At 43.1% G+C, this 18,653-nt stretch overlaps 2 protein-coding genes across 5 annotated transcripts in view; both read left to right on the forward strand.

The window, feature by feature from the left end:
* Nucleotides 1-7,833, forward strand: part of LOC136675626 (lysine-specific demethylase 4A-like) — a 20,168-nt gene extending 12,335 nt beyond the window's left edge. Inside the window, exons 21-22 of one of the 2 annotated variants that reach the window (XM_066652276.1) lie at nucleotides 4,302-4,394; nucleotides 5,172-7,833. In XM_066652276.1, the coding sequence (XP_066508373.1) occupies nucleotides 4,302-4,394; nucleotides 5,172-5,312 (234 nt within the window). In that variant the 3' untranslated portion in view covers nucleotides 5,313-7,833. The remainder of the gene's footprint in view (nucleotides 1-4,301; nucleotides 4,395-5,171) is intronic. The other variant, XM_066652277.1, reaches the window with a different exon arrangement.
* A 10,440-nt stretch (nucleotides 7,834-18,273) lies between these two features.
* st3gal3b (ST3 beta-galactoside alpha-2,3-sialyltransferase 3b) overlaps nucleotides 18,274-18,653 on the forward strand; it is an 84,769-nt gene continuing 84,389 nt past the window's right edge. For all 3 annotated transcript variants that reach the window (XM_066652424.1, XM_066652425.1, XM_066652426.1), the window contains exon 1: nucleotides 18,274-18,571. The gene's annotated coding sequence lies outside the window, so the exon portion shown is untranslated. The remainder of the gene's footprint in view (nucleotides 18,572-18,653) is intronic.

The raw sequence follows: 18,653 nt of genomic DNA on the forward strand, positions 1-18,653 counted from the left end.
AACTGACCACACTCTCTCCGCCTTCGCGTCCCCTTCGCTATCTCTGGTGAACCAACCTTGCTGTCCTCGTTTTCACGTCCCGCTTGCTCTCTCTGGTGAACCAGCCCCGCTGTCCTTGCCGTCGCGTCCCCTTCACTCTCTCTGGTGAACCAGCCCCGCTGTCCTTGCCCTCGTGTCATTCTCGCTCTCTCTAATAAACCGACTACGCTGTCCTCGCTCTCTCTAATGAACCGACTACGCTGTCCTCGCTCTCTCTAATGAACCGACTACGCTGTCCTCGCTCTCTCTAATGAACTGACTACGCTGTCCTTGCTCTCTCTAGTGAACCGACCACGCTGTCCTAGCTCTCTCTAGTGAACCGACCATGCTGTACTTGCCCTCGCGTCCCCCCCGCTCTCTCTGGTGAACCAGCCCCGCTGTCCTTGCCCTCGTGTCATTCTCGCTCTCTCTAATAAACCGACTACGCTGTCCTCGCTCTCTCTAATGAACCGACTACGCTGTCCTCGCTCTCTCTAATGAACTGACTACGCTGTCCTTGCTCTCTCTAGTGAACCGACCACGCTGTCCTAGCTCTCTCTAGTGAACCGACCATGCTGTACTTGCCCTCGCGTCCCCCCCGCTCTCTCTGGTGAACCATCCCCGCTGTCCTCGCCCTCGCGCCCTCGCCATGCTGTACTTGCCATCGCTCTCTAGTGAACCAACCACGCTGTCCTAGCTCTCTCTAGTGAACCAACCACGCTGTCCTAGCTCTCTCTAGTGAACCAACCACGCTGTCCTTGCTCTCTCTAGTGAACCGACCATGCTGTATTTGCCCTCGTCTCCCGCTTGCTCTCTAGTGAACCAACCCCGCTGTTCTCGCCCTCGCGTCCCCCTCGCTCTCTCTTGAATTTCCCCTGGGGATCAATAAAGTATCTATCTATCTATCTATCTATCTATCTCTCTGGTGAACCTCTCTCTCACGTCCCTCTCATGCTCTCTTGTGGACTAACCATGCTGTCCTCGCTCTCACTAGTGAACCGATCATGCTGTCCTTGCTCTCTCTAATGAACCAACCACGCTGTCCTCGCCCTCGCCTCCTGCTCACTCTCTCTAGTGAACCAACTACACTGTCCTCACTCTCTCTAGTGAACCAACCACGCTGTCCTTGCCCTCGCCTCCTGCTCACTCTCTCTAGTGAACCAACTACACTGTCCTCACTCTCTCTAGTGAACCAACCACGCTGTCCTCGCCCTCGCCTCCTGCTCACTCTCTCTAGTGAACCAACTACACTGTCCTCATTCTCTCTAGTGAACCGACCACGCTGTCCTCGCCCTTGTGTCCCTCTCATGCTCTCTAGTGAACCAACTACACTGTCCTCACTCTCTCTAGTGAACCAACCACGCTGTCCTCGCCCTCGCCTCCTGCTCACTCTCTCTAGTGAACCAACTACGCTGTCCTCATTCTCTCTAGTGAACCGACCACGCTGTCCTCGCCCTTGTGTCCCTCTCGCTCTCTCTAGTGAACCAACTACGCTGTCCTCATTCTCTCTAGTGAACCGACCACGCTGTCCTCGCCCTTGTGTCCCTCTCGCTCTCTCTAGTGAACCAACTACGCTGTCCTCATTCTCTCTAGTGAACCGACCACGCTGTCCTCGCCCTTGTGTCCCTCTCGCTCTCTCTAGTGAACCAACTACGCTGTCCTCACTCTCTCTAGTGAACCGACCACGCTGTCCTTGCCCTTGTGTCCCCCTCATGCTCTCTAGTGGACTGATCATGCTGTCCTCGCTCTCACTAGTGAACCGATCATGCTGTCCTCGCCTTCGCCTCCTGCTCACTCTCTCTAGTGACCCAACCACGCTGTCCTCACTCTCTCTAGTGAAGCGACCTCGCTGTCCACACCCTCGCGTCCCTCTAGTTCTCTCTAATGAACTGACCATGCTGTCCTCACCCTCGCGTCCCGCTCGCTCTCTCTAGTGAACCAACCACGCTGTCCTCGCCCTTGCCTCCTGCTTGCTCTCTCTAGTGAACCGACCACGCTGTCCTCGTTCTCTCTAGTGAACCGACCACGCTGTCCTCGCTCTCACTGGTGAACCGACCACGCTGTCCTCGCTCTCACTGGTGAACCGACCACGCTGTCCTCGCTCTCACTGGTGAACCGACCACGCTGTCCTTGCTCTCTCTGGTGAACTGACCACGCTGTCCTCGCTCTCTCTGGTGAACCGACCACGCTGTCCTCGCTCTCTCTGGTGAACCGACCACGCTGTCCTCGCTCTCTCTGGTGAACCGACCACGCTGTCCTCGCTCTCTCTGGTGAACCGACCACGCTGTCCTCTCTCGCGCGTCCCCCTCGCGCGCTCTCTCTCACTGTCACACATTTCAGTTCTGGACTGAGGTCCCTCATTTTCTTGATGCCCAATGTGAACCCAGAAATCCACAAAACACGGCACTGAACCAGGAATCTTCAAACTTTTGCACGAAGCTTTAGAGGGACAGTTGTTGTTTGACTTAGAAGTAGACCTTTCCCTCTTTTGCCCCCTGTTAAAGTGGTCCTGCAGCATTACAAGGCCCCCTGCCTCTCCTCTATTGCCTCCTCAGCATGGAGGCCTTGAAAAAGAAAGGTTTAGTGTCAAGGTCCTGCTGAGGTTACATAAAAAAACAGACGAGTAAACAAGCTCAGGAATGTGCTGCACTCACTGCAGCACAGAGTCGAGATCCTGTGGTAACACTTCACTGCTGATTATCACCACACCTACGTGACCACTGACATAAACCTACATTAACAATATATTTGACTTTGAAATATAAAAGGCCATCTCGACTAAAGAGGAGACCACTGAAGGAACACAATAACACTTTATTGTAGGTCATTGTTTATTAAGCTGCTACATAAGCTTTCGTTACACCTTCATAAGCCGTAATAACTGTCTATAAAGGCTTAGTCCAGCAACATCAGTCGTCATAAGAGACGTTACACTCTGGAAAGTGTTTGTTGATATTTAAGAGTTAATAGCTGATAGTTTTGGAGTAAGGCTTTTTAGATGCTAATGGCAGGTGTATGAAAGAGTTATGAATATTATATGAAAGTCTTTGGAAAGTGAAATGCTTTGTGTTTTTTTTTTTTTTTTTTTGGGCGGGAATCATTTAGAGGGGTTTTGTTTCTTCAAGATGCGGCTATTTTAGAAAATGGCTCAGGAAAATACATGGGGAGTGAGGCCTGTGTGTTTTTGTGTGTGGGCACTGCCAGTGGAATTTAATTCTCTCTCACCCTCTCCCCCTCCTTTTCTCTCACTCTCTCTCACACACACTCCATCTCTCTCCCTCTCTCTCATTCTCCATCTCTCTCTCTCTCCCACTTCTTTCTTTTCCTTCATCTTCTGTCTTTCTCTCCCTCTTTTTCCCCTTGTTTCTCTCATCCCCCCTTCCTCTCTCTTACCACCCTCTTCTCTTTTCCTTCTTCTCTCTCTCTCCTTCCCTTCTCCTTCTTCTCTCTCTCTCCTTCCCTTCTCCTTTCTCCCTCTGTTTTCTCTCTCTACAGATTGGTTTGAATCTCACTGTAAATGTTAGATATTCAGTAATTTTGTATATAAAGCTCTATTGTTAATAAGAAGTGTGTGTGTGAGAGAAGTTAAGCAATTACCAGTGGTTTATTCAGATTAAAATATGTCCAGCTGTTGTTGCAGACGTCAGAGCTGTGTCCTGCAAGAGCCAGATGTTTGCTGAGCAAGACGTTTAAGGGTTTTCGTTTTGGTTTCATTTTTCGCAGAATAACTCTGTGGTGTGTTGTTAAACTGTGGAGCTGCAGAAGCCTCCTCTGATTCAAACACAGTCTTCATCCTGTAGACGGACCTGCTCTTAATGAGCTGATTTTAATCAAGCGCATCGGCAGAATAATGGACCGTGCAGTTTGCCATGTCTCCGGCTGCTTTACAAAGCAGAAGCTTTAATTTGCTAAAAAATATTCTGTTATAATGATCAGCACCAGGACCCGTCCCTTTGATATGTTTACATCTGATCTCCAAATGGTTAATTAACATATGATTCCCATAAGAACTCACATTTGCCAGAAAATGGATCATGCATCTAACGTCTAAGAATGAAAGCAAGCACTGGTACCCTCCACACAGCAGAGTAAGGTTCAGTTCCCAGCTCGGTTAGGAACACCACACTGTGGAAATGTCCTTGAGCTAGACTCTTAACACTGCGTTAGTCTGTGTTTATAGCCGATGAAACTCTGCTTCTATTAAATGGCAGAAAGCATAAATGTTTGGTTTCTGTCTATCTTTATTAACTGTGTGTGTGTCTGTGTGTGTGTGTGTGATGCAGGTGGAGTTTGAGGACGAGTCTCAGCTGACGGCGAAGAGAGAGGATGTGTATTGTCTGGACGAGGAGCTGCCAAAGCGAGTAAAGGCTCGACTGGTCAGTAAAGTCTAGACACCTGTTTATCGTACAAAGCTTTTTAAGCACATATTTAAATGTGGCGATTTAAATGTGGCGTGTTCTCTTTGTGGAGATTATTAATTTGTCCGACTTTTCCAAATAGCTACGTTCTGTGTCTAAATCTTCAGGACACTTCTTCCAAAATTTCTCCTGAAATGAAAGGCTTTGATCAGAAGTTTGTTCCACGTTTCAGCCTCTGACATCTGGGATGAGTCTGGGATTAAAAAAAAAACGACTTGGTGATGAAATGGTGGTGTCACAATGGCTCAGTGGTTAGCGCGCTCGCCTCTCAGCGCTGGGTTCTTGGGTTCAAGTCCATGTGGGCTTGGGGTGGAGTTTCCATGTTCTCCCAGTGTCTGTGTGGGTTTCCTCCAGGGCCTCCAGTTTCCTCCCACCGTTATGTGAATTGACTTCTCTAATAACTGTCCTCCAGGTGGGTGGCCGTTCCTGGTCGAGAGTACGCTGTGCGGGATTCTTGTCGGGATGTGTGTGAAATTAATGTAGAGTGTTTTTCATAAAGCGTCCTTGGATTTCTAGAAAGGCGCTATATAAGTGTATAGTTAAATAAATAAGTAAAATTTTAAAAAATGTGGTGCTGCTCCAGTGTGTCCCATTTCAACTGACCGTCTGTGCACTCCTTAAAGAAGCTGGAGCTAATAAATATCCATATTGTTGTAGACAGTGTATACAACATGGTAGATATTATCCATTTTCATATTCAACTCTGATACGGATTGTTTTCTTTTCCGTTTCCAGTCCGTGGCATCAGACATGCGATTTAAAGGCGTGTTTGTGGAGAAGGATGTCAGAGAGGACTCTAAAAGACAGCGAGTGATAAACTCCCGCTACAGAGAGGACTATATCGAGCCAGCCATCTACAGAGCCATCATGGAGTAATAGTCACCAAAACCTGCCCCAGAAACACACCAAAACTACAGCCAGACCACCAGCCTGACCTCCATCACCGCTGCTCGACCCGGGCCTGGGCCTCGACCTTCAGCTTCTCGGGAGTTTATTATAAGCAAAGTGCAAAAACCATGTTGGTAACTTGGGACAGTCAAACAGCAAAAAAAAATTAAAAATAAAATACAGCTGTCATACAGAGCCAGTTAAACGTCCTGGAGGAAATGTTCTTCAGAAACTAAAGGAACCTGCTCAGAGTCATTAACACTAGAGGCAGAAGAATGAAAAGAGAACACCTCTCTTTAAATGCGAAGGTGCCCAAAGTGGGGGCACTCAGGGATTTATTAGTGTTACATTATGAGGAGGCACTTTAAACTTCAGCTTGTTTATAAACGTGATCCTTCAGAGCCTGGATTTTGAGGGAACAGGTAATTCGTGTGCATATTTGATACATTTCAAATAAATTGTGGCCACAGTTTTATAATCTGTTCCCTCAGTTTACTGTCCTTGTAAATAAATAAATATTTTGGGTGTTCAAAAATTGTCCTTAAAGAGTGTGTGTGTGTGGATGGGTGTACAAATTAAACAAAACCACTGCTTAGTAATAAAAAAATTGTGACCAAATATTAAATAAATATTTAAATATTAAATAAAAATAAATATTTTTAAATAAAATGAGAAAGTGACTTGTGAACAGAAGGGATTTAGTTCCCTCTCGATCCGTTCAGCTCCATTTTTCTCAGAGAGTAGAACTGTATTAAAGTTTAAAGAACCTCCTCACAGTGCACCGTTCTCCAGTTAAAAAGCCATGCTTTCAAGAACCATTAAAGAACATGAATTTTTAATGTTCTTAGTTTTACATGAACGTGTATCTCATTTAAGAGCACGGTTCTTCAGAGACTCAAAGAGAACCGTTCTGGGGTCTTTCCTTTTTAGTCTATGAGCTGTATTTAAGGGTTAGTGCCTGGTGTTTAATGAAAGGTCAGGTTTCCTTTAGTTTTTGATTAAACTGGGATTAGCTCTGATCTGCTCTTTGCTCCTGAAGCTGTGTTTTAAACTCCAGGCTCTGGAAAGTGTCCCAGAAGCGTTGGGACAGCGATGGCCTCGGATGGGTCATGGAGTAAATCTTTGCCAAGACCCAAACAGAGCAGCGGCGCCTTGTGTAAGAGTGTTTGTTTCTTTTTGTTGTTCTTTTCTGGTTTTCTCCACGCGGGACACCGATGACCTCGGCTTTTTGGAAGCCGTTTTGTTTTGCACAGTGGTTACAGATGTGCATTTTTTTTAGTTATGGCTGTAATAAATGTACATCAAAATTGTGAGGATGATTCAGGTTCATCCAGCAGTGACGACTACAACAGCATCTCTGTTCTTCCCCCTTCGTTTTAGCGATGTTTACGTTGAGGGTGGGATTGGACAGAGATTGTGGGACTCTCCCGAGCGACGCAGGGTAAAGGTTGGTCTGGTCGTGAGGAGATTGATGAGCTGAGAGTCCAGGATGTCCTCCTCTTGTCTCACTGCTCATGGGGCAGGTGTTTGTCAGCTGATGTGACAGATATGGGCAGTTTGCGTTTGTGTTTTTGTAAAGAAGTGGTGGCTCGGCCTCGGGTCGGGGAACTGCTGACAGATAATATATAGTAATATAGGAGGGGGGTGGCAATTTTTGATAATAAAGTTGAAGTTTTGAGAATAAAATGCCATTAATCACATTAAATCACCTTTTATTTCTTGATACATCAACTCTTTTTTTATTTTTGGAAATAATGGCTGTTATATTCTCATAGTTTTAAAACTTCATTTTATTCTCAAAGGCATTAAGTACAGACATGATTTTCAAAACTTTCAGACTTTTCTCTCCAGGTGTTAGATTATTTTAACAGTGTCTCTAGAACTACACTGTGGCCTGTTTAAGCTTGGATATTTATTGGCATGGGCGGGTTCTCCTGGTGATTTTTTTTCCAGAGCGCTCTGTAACACAGATCTCATGGATGCATATAATATTTATAGAAAAGGAGCAGCTTTCGCTGTGTAATGTACTGTAAAGAATTTAGTTTTTTTTTTTTAGAAAGCTGTCGCCTTTTCTGGGTTTGACTCTATTTTTTTGTAGGTTTCTGATTAAATTTGTGTTTGATTTCCTCTTAATTTATCTGTTCAGGTTTAATGACCGCTATGTGGCTCCTGCAGCGTATCCCACTTCAGTTCTAGCTTTGTTTGTATAAAGTTTGTTTGTATTTATATGTTATAATTTTTTTTTGGTTTATTTTCCTTTAAATTTTTTACTCACACTTTACTCAAAAAAAAAAAAAGCTAAATAGGGGGAAATCCAAAACGTCTACCCAGAATGCATCTGTCTAGAGCCCTGGGGAAAGTGCCTGGTTTTAAGTGTACAGTCACTTCCAAACATTGCTTAGTTTCTTCATTAAAGCAGATTGAGTTGAATCTTTGGAATCGTGGTCATTCTCAGTTTTTATTCTTTTCTCTCCTTCCTTTGTTCCTGTATTGAATGAGGAGTTTTCTTTACAGTGACAGTGAATGGAACCAGACATCTTCATCTGTGAAACACAAAATCCAGCATCTTGACCCCCACTCGTCTCTAGAACTGCTTTTGGAAGATGGCGAAGCTGCAGAACAGTGTGTAATCAACAGTATGTACATTAACAGTGTGTACATTAATCAGCAAGGTTTTTTAAGCCAAAACATGTCTCACATCAGCAGTGTGTTTATAACCATGTCAGGGTCAGTGTCTATGAGGAGGGTAGTGTGTTCTCCCTGTGTCTGTGTGGGATTTATCTGGGAGCTGTGCATTCCTCTCACAGTACAGATACACATTGTTAGGTGGAGTGACTGTGAAACAGGTGTGTGTGTGTGATTAGAATATCATTCACTCATTCATTGTCTGTAACCTCTTATCCAGTTCAGGGTCATGGTGGGTCTGGAGCCTTCCCAGAACCAATGAGCACGAGGCAGGAACACACAAAGTACAGAATATTGTCACAAAGTTCATTTATTTCAAAAAGTGAAACTCATATAGATTCATTATGAACAGAGTGATCTCTTTCAAGCGTTTGTTTCTTTTAATGTTGATGATTATGGCTTGCAGCCAATGAAAACCCAAAAGTCATTATCTCAGAAAATTAGAATAACACAAAACACCTGCAAAAGTTTCCTACGCCTTTAAAACGGTCCCTTAGTCTGGTTCAGTAGGCTATACAACCATGGGGAGATCACTGCTGACCTGACAGATGTCTAGAAGGCAGTCATTGACACGTGCCTGCTGTATCCAAGCATATTAATCGAAAGTTGAGTGGAAGGAAAAGTGTGTTAGAAAAAAGGTGCCCAAGCAAAACAGGGCCATTCAAAAATTTGGGGGAGACTCATGAGTAGTGGACGACTACTGAGTCAGAGGTTCAAAAGTCTCCCCACACAGACGTGTCCAGGACATGAGCCACAGCTGTCGCATTCCTTGTGTCAAGCCACTCATGACCCAGAGACAACACCAGAAGCGTCTCACCTGGGCCAGGTAGGTCTTATTTTCAGATTAAAATACATTATGCATTTCATTTGGAAATGAAGGTCCCAGAGTCTAGAGGAAGAGTGGAGAGGCACACAATCCAAGCTGATTGAAATCTAGCGTGAAGTTTCCACAATCAGCCATGTCATCTGCTGGTGTTGGTCCACTGTGTTATATCAAGTCCCTCTGCTGACAAGCTTTGTGGAGATGCAGATTTCATTTTCGAGCAGGACTTGGCACCTGTCCAAACTGCCAGAAGTCCCAATACCTGGTTTAATAACAACAGTATCACTGCTTGATTGGCCAGCAAACTCTCCTGACCTAAACCCCATAGAGAATCTATGGGTTATTGTCAAGAGGAAGATGAGAGGCACCAGACCCAACAGAAGAGACGAGCTGAAGGCCGCTATCAAAGCAACCTGGGCTTCCATAACATCTCAGCAGTGCCACAGACTGATCGCCTCCACGCCACGCAACATCGATGCAGTAATTCATGCAGAAGGTATTGAGTGCATTTACTGTACATATTTTCAGTAGACCAACATTTCTGTATTAAAAAACATTTTTTAAAAATTGGTAATATTCAAATTTTCTGAGATAAGGACTGTTGGGTTTTCATTGGCTATAAGCCATAATCATCAACATTATAAGCAATAAACGCTTGAAATCTCTCTGTCTGTTTGAAATGAATCTATATAATGTATAAATTTCACTTTATGAAATGAATTATTGAAATTAATAAACTTTTTGGTGATATTTTAATTTATTGAGATGCACCTGCAGTGTGAGTGGGAGACTGGATGAGTGTGGTGACCTGGGTGTGTTCATACTTAGCACCTAATGATTCCAGCCGGGCTCTGGAAACACCACAGCGCTGATCATTCTGTAAAGTAACAGATACAGAAGATGAATGAATAAATCAATAAATACACAGACACTCATCTTCCCAAAGCTGGATCTCCTCGTTGTTCTGAAACAATCTGAACGTTATCCAGAAGTGCCATGATTTTGTCAAAAGGAACAGCGATGTGGCAGCTGAGGTTCCCGCAATGAAAAGTCTAGCATGTTACTTGTTTTTCTTTTTTGTTATCTTTTGGCCTAGTCTGACATGTCCTGCAACATGTTCCTTGACGATGACCAATAGGAAGACAGCAAAACGCTGTCTTGACTCATCATGACTTTACATCTTATAATACACAGTGTACTTTTCTCCTTATTTTCCTTATATGGGCATGAAACTGACCTAGCAACAGTTGCTATGGAAGAAAGAGTTTCTAGCGGCGCAGGAGCAGGTCAGTTCAGTATTACCAACAGTTGCAAGGTTGAGTTAAGGCGGTCTCTTTAAGGTGTCTGTCTTTCTTGAGATGCCTCTGCATGGTGTTTGTTGTTAAAGGGCTCGCTCTGACCTGGGTCAGCAAAATGTGTGTGTGTGTGTGTGTGTGTGTGTGTGTGTGTGTGAGAGAGAGAGAGAGAGAGAGAGAGAGAGTGACCAGGCTTGTGTTCACATTGCTCTCGGTGTCACCATGTCCTACTTAAGCTGACCACACTGGAGCTTTGTCCACTCTACCCCACGCTCCACAGGTTTTGGCAAATCCACCAACTCAAGCTCTAGTTACACACTCCTGAGTTCTCTGCTCCAGCACACACTGGGAAACCCTTCTAATGACTGTGACTGTTATTTTAAGTTTCTGAGAACCTAAGGTCACAGTCCCCGCTGCCCAACCTGGGCAGGAGTGGCATACAACCCCCAGCAGTGGGCTGTGGAGCAGTGGAACTGTGTTCTCTGAGGAGATAGAGCTGCTTCCAGCAGCTTTGGGAAGTTGCAGTGGAGTGCAGTTTGTCCAGTTAAATTATCACATGGTGTTCACACGTAACCCCAATATGTTCCATTACAATTAGATTCACACTCCAAAGTAAGGCACTTAAGTCTTAGTATTTTTGAAGTAAGATTTAGAATCTTGGAACTGACTCTATCACTTGGAATCAAACCCAGAGTCAACTCTAGAACTGTTAGAACTGAACAGCGCTGCCCATTGGCTTGTTTGGGAAGTGAGGAGACTAATCGCTGCAGGATGGCTTTCATTTTTACTCATTCTCACTTGATACAAGACTGCAGCTGTTTAACAGTCTGCGGTCAATGTCGACTGATTCTCCTCTTTATGATAGTCATTGGAGGCAGATCTGGACAGCAGGCCGGTCAGTCAATACACACACTCCATGTCTATGAATGTCACTGTAGCCTGTGCAGAATGGGCACATTGCTTCTGTATAAAGTTGGTGTGTCTTTTAATAGAGACTGAGGTTGCATTTCTTGATGCAGCTGTGGAGTGATTTCAGTGACAGCGATTATCTGAATTCCTCCTGAACCCATGTGGCTATATTTATTACAGTGGCATGCAGGAACGGACTGGACATCTGGCATACCAGGCATTTTCCCGGTGGGCTGACAGGCTATTAGTACTGACACTGACCGGCCCATAAAACCAGTAGATCAGCGGCCCAATTGACACTAGGCTGGCCCAATCACATTGTTAAACACTAATCCCTTTTGCGTTGATCCTGCCTACGTAATTCATGCATTTGGCAAAAAAAAAAAAAAAGTGAGCGCAGGAGTTTCCTAATCACTGGCTGGTCTGCGTGTTTAGCTAATGTTCTATGGCCAAGTTAGTTTGTTTTGTAAATGCAGGTGCAATAAGTTAATAACGTCCTTGCCACTAGCGGCTATTTATAAAACATTGTGGCTGGATGAGAAAATAAGCCTAGGTTAGTACCTTTATGTCTTCCATTCTGAACTATCCATTCCATCCATTATCTGTTACCGCTTATCCAATTTTAGGGTCGCAGGGGGTCCAGAGCCTACCTGGAATCATCGGGCGCAAGGCGGGAATACACCCTGGAGGGGACGCCAGTCCTTCACAGGGCAACACAGACACACACACACACATTCACACCTACGGACACTTTGGAGTCGCCAATCCACCTGCAACGTGTGTTTTTGGACTGTGGGAGGAAACCCACGCGGACACGGGGAGAACACACCAACTCCTCACAGACAGTCACCCGGAGCTGGAATTGAACCCACAACTTCCAGGCCCCTGGAGCTGTGTGACTGCGACACTACCTGCTGCGCCACCATGCCGCCCTCCATTCTGAACTAAATAGTCTTAAATGTGAGAACACATTTTAAAAACCACCATTCACCAACAATAACAGTAAGTCCATGGGCAGCATTCTAATTTCATTATTATACTATTATTGTTTGTGGGGTGAGTAGTAGGCTAGGCCAAGTCTAAGCTAATTTTTTTGGCCCTGGAAAAATGTGTTAGGCAGCTTTTATGTAGGTGGTTAGGGACAATATACAGAAATAAAAGAAAAATCACACTTTTTAAAATGATATCTTTTTGTCTATTTATGTGAGATTTATTACGCTGATGGAGTGGTGGAGTATACATTTTTATACACATTCATATATGAGTATATATTTTACATACATTCATATCCGACTGAGGTTTCTCCAAAGCTCCTTAATCTTCCACAGTGTTATGGACAGGAGATGGTGAGAGACCTGTGATCTTTGCAAGTGTTTCCTGAGAAATTTGCTTTTTGATTTTGCTCTCACCAAGTTTGGCCCAAATTGGTGGCCAGTTCCTCTGGCTTTGCTGCAAAGACTTAGCCTTTGGTGGATGTTTGCTAGTTTTTAAGGAGTAAATATAAACAAAATATTAGTTATTGTTCAGAGACAACACATCCTTTATTTTTTGTCAAGGAAATATTAATGAATTTTAAAAAACACGAAGTCTTGTTTTATTGCACTGTACAACACCTTTTTCTGCCATCTAGTTTGTATTTTTTGATAACTATTGTCATCAGATGTCGGGGGGTTTTGCAAGTCATTGACAGCACCTGGCAGCCCCAGACCGTGGCCTTGTCTTCTTTACCTTCCCCTCATCACATGCAGACTCTTTTTTCTAGAGGATCATATCAACATCTGCTGACAGAAACGCTACGGCTGGAACTGAACAGCTTTGTTGGCCTTTTTTTCCGAAGCTGCTGCCAGCTCTGCGGGAGCCAGAGAAAAATGCGAAAATGCTCCTCTTGTGGAGAAATGTAAAGCACTTTGCCCACATTCTGACTGAGAGTCTGTGAAAGACTGGTCAGGTTCTGCTCCTGAAATCAATCCAACAGCATGTTCCAGTCGTGCAGATGTGTTTTTAATGACGCAGATGTTCTCCGAGATGTTGTAGGTGCTGTTATGCTTCAGTGTAATTTCTAGCAGAGGGAGAAGTGGATCAATGGTTTCATGTGGCACAGTCATGCCAAAAATGGAAAGCAAAATCAAAATAGTTCCAAATTACACTTAGACTTCACTAAGCAGGGATTCCTGTTCAGACGTATGCTGCTGATTATTTGAAACTATGCTACAATTGGGAATTAAATACCTCCTCTTAGTTATTTTCCTCCTGTTGGCAAATAAAATCTCAGCACACTTCACTCTGACCATATTCAGACATTGTGAAGCGAATGATATTTACACAGCAATTGTGTAAATAGAAATCTCTACCAGCTGCTGGTTTGGGTCTCACTTTGGCATGGACAGTCTTGCCGTGCAGTTTTATTAAATTACCCCAGCAGAATGCTGATCTAGTTTATCGCTCAGGCCAGTGACTAACCAACACTCACTATAAGTGATGTTTCGTTTGTGATGACATGAGCACAGTGGCAATTGTGTCACTGTAATTAACTCAGTACTCGTTGGCTCACTGCTCATTGACTAGGTTTTCTCTCCATGGTTTAACAGGGTTTCAGCCCTAGTCCACCCACTTCTGTCTGGCACTGGTCCACACACTTTGGTTGACCTTGGGACTCTCATGTTGGCCAAGGTCTCACCAAGGTTTCTCATTGGTCCACCTATGTTTGTCATTGGTCCACCCACTTCTGTCCCAGGTCTCAGTTTTGCCACTGGTCCCTTTATATATTCGTCATTGGCCCACCCACATAAGTCATTCTACTACCTACTTTTGGCATTGGGCTAAAGCGATTAGTCACACACTTTAGGACCAGTGTGTCTTTGGTGCATAAACGGACACAAAAAAAACCCCTCAGTTTTCTTGTCTTTTGGTTCACGTTTGGAAATAATTAATGTAATTCATAATATTGAGGTTGTAAAGATGTCTACAACACTGCTTCAGTATTTTTTCTGTGTAGGTGTAAAAGCTGGGACATTTTCAGCAGTTCTCCTGGAGCTCTGTGTAAAATACATCCAGAAGCTGGAATCAATCAACAGCTGCCCTGGGGCTTATGAGGCCTGAGAGAATCCACTCAGCTTGAGCACATGACCACACACACACACACACACACACACACACAGAGCATGTGCACATTCAGAGGGATGTAAAACCAGACGGCCTTCACTATTCTTAAACAACAGCACGTCATGTGATGGGGGCATTTCACCAGAGGCGGCTACAGAGGCCCAAAGCCAGACTCTAGTAAAGTGTTGTTTGGTAAAACATTGACTGTCGAAAAAGTAAAAGTAGCTGAATGAAAATTAAAAAAAAAAATACAAACTAAAGTACAGCACAATTAAAGTAGCAGCTTAAAGAAGCTCCTGAATACTGAGGGAGTCGTGTTGAGGTCATTGAATCAGAGCTTTTCTAGCTATCCCGCATCTATCAGCACAAAAACTGAAGAATGTGTTCCTCTCTTTTTGGATCACTGTGGTCTAAAATAAAAAAGCCAAAGCTCCAAACTATGAAATTGGTGCCATCAAATCACATTTTTTTCACTAATAAAAATGAGTAGAAGTATGAGCAGAAAGTACAAAACCATCAGGGTTGTGTTTAAGTGCATAGACTTGAGTAAAGAGAACTGGTTATTAATACTCCCTCACCCCAGCCCAACCCCAACCCACCCCCAAGATAATGATCCTGCAGTTTAGGGGTTAATTTAATCCCAGTAATTTCATGACCATAATTCCATTTAATTACATTAACCCTCAACAGGCTGAATGAAACTGAACCGGTTTGTCAGAATTATGAGGAATACTCCATAATAATTTTGAAATACATCTAATTACTAGTAATAACTGAATACTTTATAATAATTAATATTAAACACTGAATCATTCATTCATTATCTGTAAGCGCTTATCCAGTTCAGGGTCGCGGTGGGTCCAGAGCCTACCTGGAATCATTGGGCGCAAGGCGGGAATACACCCTGGAGGGGGCGCCAGTCCTTCACAGGGCAACACACACTCACACACACACCTACGGACACTTTTGAGTCACCAATCCACCTACCAATGTGTTTTTGGACCATGGGAGGAAACCGGAGCACCCGGAGGAAACCCCAGGGAGGACACACCAAACTCCTCACAGACAGTCACCCGGAGTGGGAATCGAGCCCACAACCTCCAGGTCCCTGGAGCTGTGTGACTGCGACACTAGTGCCGCCCTAACACTGAATCATTCATACTAAAAAACTGAATATTTATTAGTAGTGACTAATTCATAGTAGATACTGAATACTGCAAACTAAATACTTATTTATAATAGTTACAGAATTATTCATCATAGATACTAAATACTGCATACTAGATAATGAATAATTCATATTAGATGCTGAATATTTCATTGCAAATACTGAAAACCCAGTATTGGGTACTGAATTATTCGTAATAATAGGTACAAAATTCCTCGTAGGAGATATTTAATGTGCGATATTAAGTATTCAATATTTTATTGTCGATATTGTATACTTAAGAGTAGATACTGACTAATTCATGGTTTATCCTGAATTATTCATGATAGATACTAAATACTGCATGGGAGATGTTGAATGCTTATTAGTAGATACTGAATTTTAAAGTAGAGTAAAACTACTATGAAGAATTCAGTATCAGCTATGAATTATTCATGACCTATTTTGGAGTATTCAGTGTCTACTATGAGTGATCTACTGAGTAAATGTAATGAATTACTCAGTTCAGTGGTTAAAAGGTTAAACTTTTGGAAGCACCTCACAGTTTCTGGTCTTTTGTCTGAGTTCCTAGACTCGCCAAATACGGTCACAGTAGATGCCATTGGACTTAAATATGGGAAAATGTGGCATTGGTGTCTGGTTGGTATTTCTGCGCTGAGCCAGAGCTGCAGCAGACGATGGACTGAGCTGTTAGGAATGTACTGCAGTATGCAAATCTGCCTCTGAATAATAGACATATAAATGAACTTGAATCTGAATTTAACTGTTATCTATCTGTCCATGACTTTTTCAAAGATAACCTTAAGAAACCTTGAGGTTAACCTTAAAGAACACTTTACATAAAGATTCATTCATACATTCATTTTTTTTCACACGTATGCACTCACACCTGTGGACGGTTTCACACACTCACCCTGTCAATCACACCTCCCGACTCATGTAAAGAACTGAGCTTTATTATCCTTATAATGGCTCTAGTGATAAGACCCACACATTGTCTTTAACGTCATTGTTATAATAAGACCACGGTGACCAACTTCAAATCACACCAGCTGTATTTCTATTTCTGCACACGGCACCAGGTACCAAAATAAAACAGAACTCCAGCAGAGGTGTCAGTAACACTTTTGCTGGACTGCAGTCGTGATGTGACCGTGCCACATCTTGGATGTAATTTGGACCTCTATTTGTTATTGGATTTTCCATTTACTAAGACTTTAGACTCTGCCCTGAAGAGAAACGTCAGCATTACTTTGAACTGTCTTTCAATTTGTTTTGGAGAAAAATCAATCTTCCAAAAGTTCAACTTTTTATTTTTTATTCAGGAGCACACACTGACCACACAGATATTGTTCGGAGAGACGCAGGGAAATGTTCAACCTAAAAGCTCATATCTCTAAAGAATTAAAATAAGAAAGTCTTATAAAGTTTCAGTGTGAGTTAAAAGAAACCAGGCTGCATCTTAATTCATTTTGAAGCATTTTTCTTGGCCAGTTCTTAATGAAACTTGTCTGTCTTCTGGCAGCTGCGCAGTCATTTTCAGTGACCTTTCAATAATCATTATTCACAATTCAGTATCTAATATAAATATGTTGCATATATGAATGAACATATACAGTGTCTACTATTTCATAATTATTAATGATCTACTATTAATTATTAAGTATCTAGTGCAAATCATTCATCAGCTACTAGGTATTATCCATTAGCTACTATAAATTACTCAGTAAACTCTATATATCAATTTGTTGTTTAATATAACCAGAACATTTACCATTGTTTCTAAAGCATATTCCAGCAGATTTGGAGATGTGCACTATTTTAAGGCCTAAATATCTTAAATATAAATATGGCCAATACAGAGAACTGAGGTTTGTTTCTAGAACCAGCAGCAGCCCAAGTGGAGTCCAGGCTTGTGTGTGGTTGAACAGAGTTTATTGAGTTTGCTGATGGACATGTAAATACCGGTCCTGCGCTGATCTCCTGGCTGTAATGGAAAGCGGAGGTTCAGGGTTTGAGTTACCTGCTGATTTAATATTTATTGATCAGATACAGCAGCAGATCTCTGATCCTTTTAGTGCCAATGATTTTATCAGGTATGTATGTAGGGATGTATGGATGCAGGGATCAACAGAGTGTGTCTGAGTGTCTGTGTGTTTGCTGTATTTTTACACCATCATCTTTATATTTCTATTTTTGTGCTTTTCACTGTTCCACCAATCAGCCACAACATTAAATCTACCTACTCATTGTCTCATTGATTATTTATTTATTTTACACTGCACTGACCACAGAGCTGAACTTTGTAGATCCACAATTAGAGAAAGTGGTCCGATTGTTGCTCTGTATACACTAACACCCTTTCATCCTGTTCTTCAATGGTCAGGACCCCTACAGGACCACCATAGAGCTATTGTCTATATGGTGGATTATTCTCAGGGCTGCAGTGACAATAACATGATGGTGATAGTGTCATTATGTGGGGTACCCGCACTAGTGGATCAGACACAATACTGATACTGGATATTTAAGACTGAGAATAATCCACAATCTAAAGCACCCTGTGACCATTAATGAAGGACTAGAAGGACAAGCACAAACTAAGCAGCAACAGATGAGCTACTCTCTCTGACCAACAAGTGTGGTTTTTAAAAACTCAGAGGGAGTGCTGTGCCTGATCCACTCATTCCAGCACAGCGCACTGCAGCATGGAGTGAAGCTCTGCAGGGATTCAGAGCACTTTAGAACAGGGCCAAAAAGAGCTAATGAAGTATTCAGAGTAACAGATGAACTACAGTGTGTAATTGTAAAATTACAAAGTGCTCCTGTATGGTTAGTGGAGCTGAGAAAGTGAGCAATGGATGCAGAAGGAGGAAGGAGGAGGAGGCTTTAATGTTATGGCTAATGCGTGGATGGGGGGGACCAGTTGCTGATGAAAAGGAGCATTCATAGCAGGGAAGCTGGTGAGATTATGAGTGTTTTAAAGCCATCCATGTGACGAGGAGTGAATAGGAGACTTTGCTCTCTCTGGAGGGCCACCTACTTTCTCTAGTGTTGGAGAGAATGGCAGGCCAGTGCTGAAATATCACCAGCCTTAACCCAACACTCTCTCCCTCTCTATTCTCCACCTTAAAGCTGCTCTTTAGTCCCGTTATTTACAGGCTTTGGACTCAAGATAGAGAGAAAATGGACGTGGGAGAATAACAATGCCGCCTGTGTAGTTGTTTCTCCTCGTTTCTGGAGGACTGGACACGGACAAGACCAGGTAAACAAAACGCAGAAAATACAGTTCAATGTTTAAAAGCTTTATTGCTGATGTGGATGTAGCTCATGTTTCGTTTACTTTC

The sequence above is a fragment of the Hoplias malabaricus genome, chromosome X1 (assembly GCF_029633855.1).
Source record: "Hoplias malabaricus isolate fHopMal1 chromosome X1, fHopMal1.hap1, whole genome shotgun sequence".
NCBI classification, from domain to species: domain Eukaryota; kingdom Metazoa; phylum Chordata; class Actinopteri; order Characiformes; family Erythrinidae; genus Hoplias; species Hoplias malabaricus.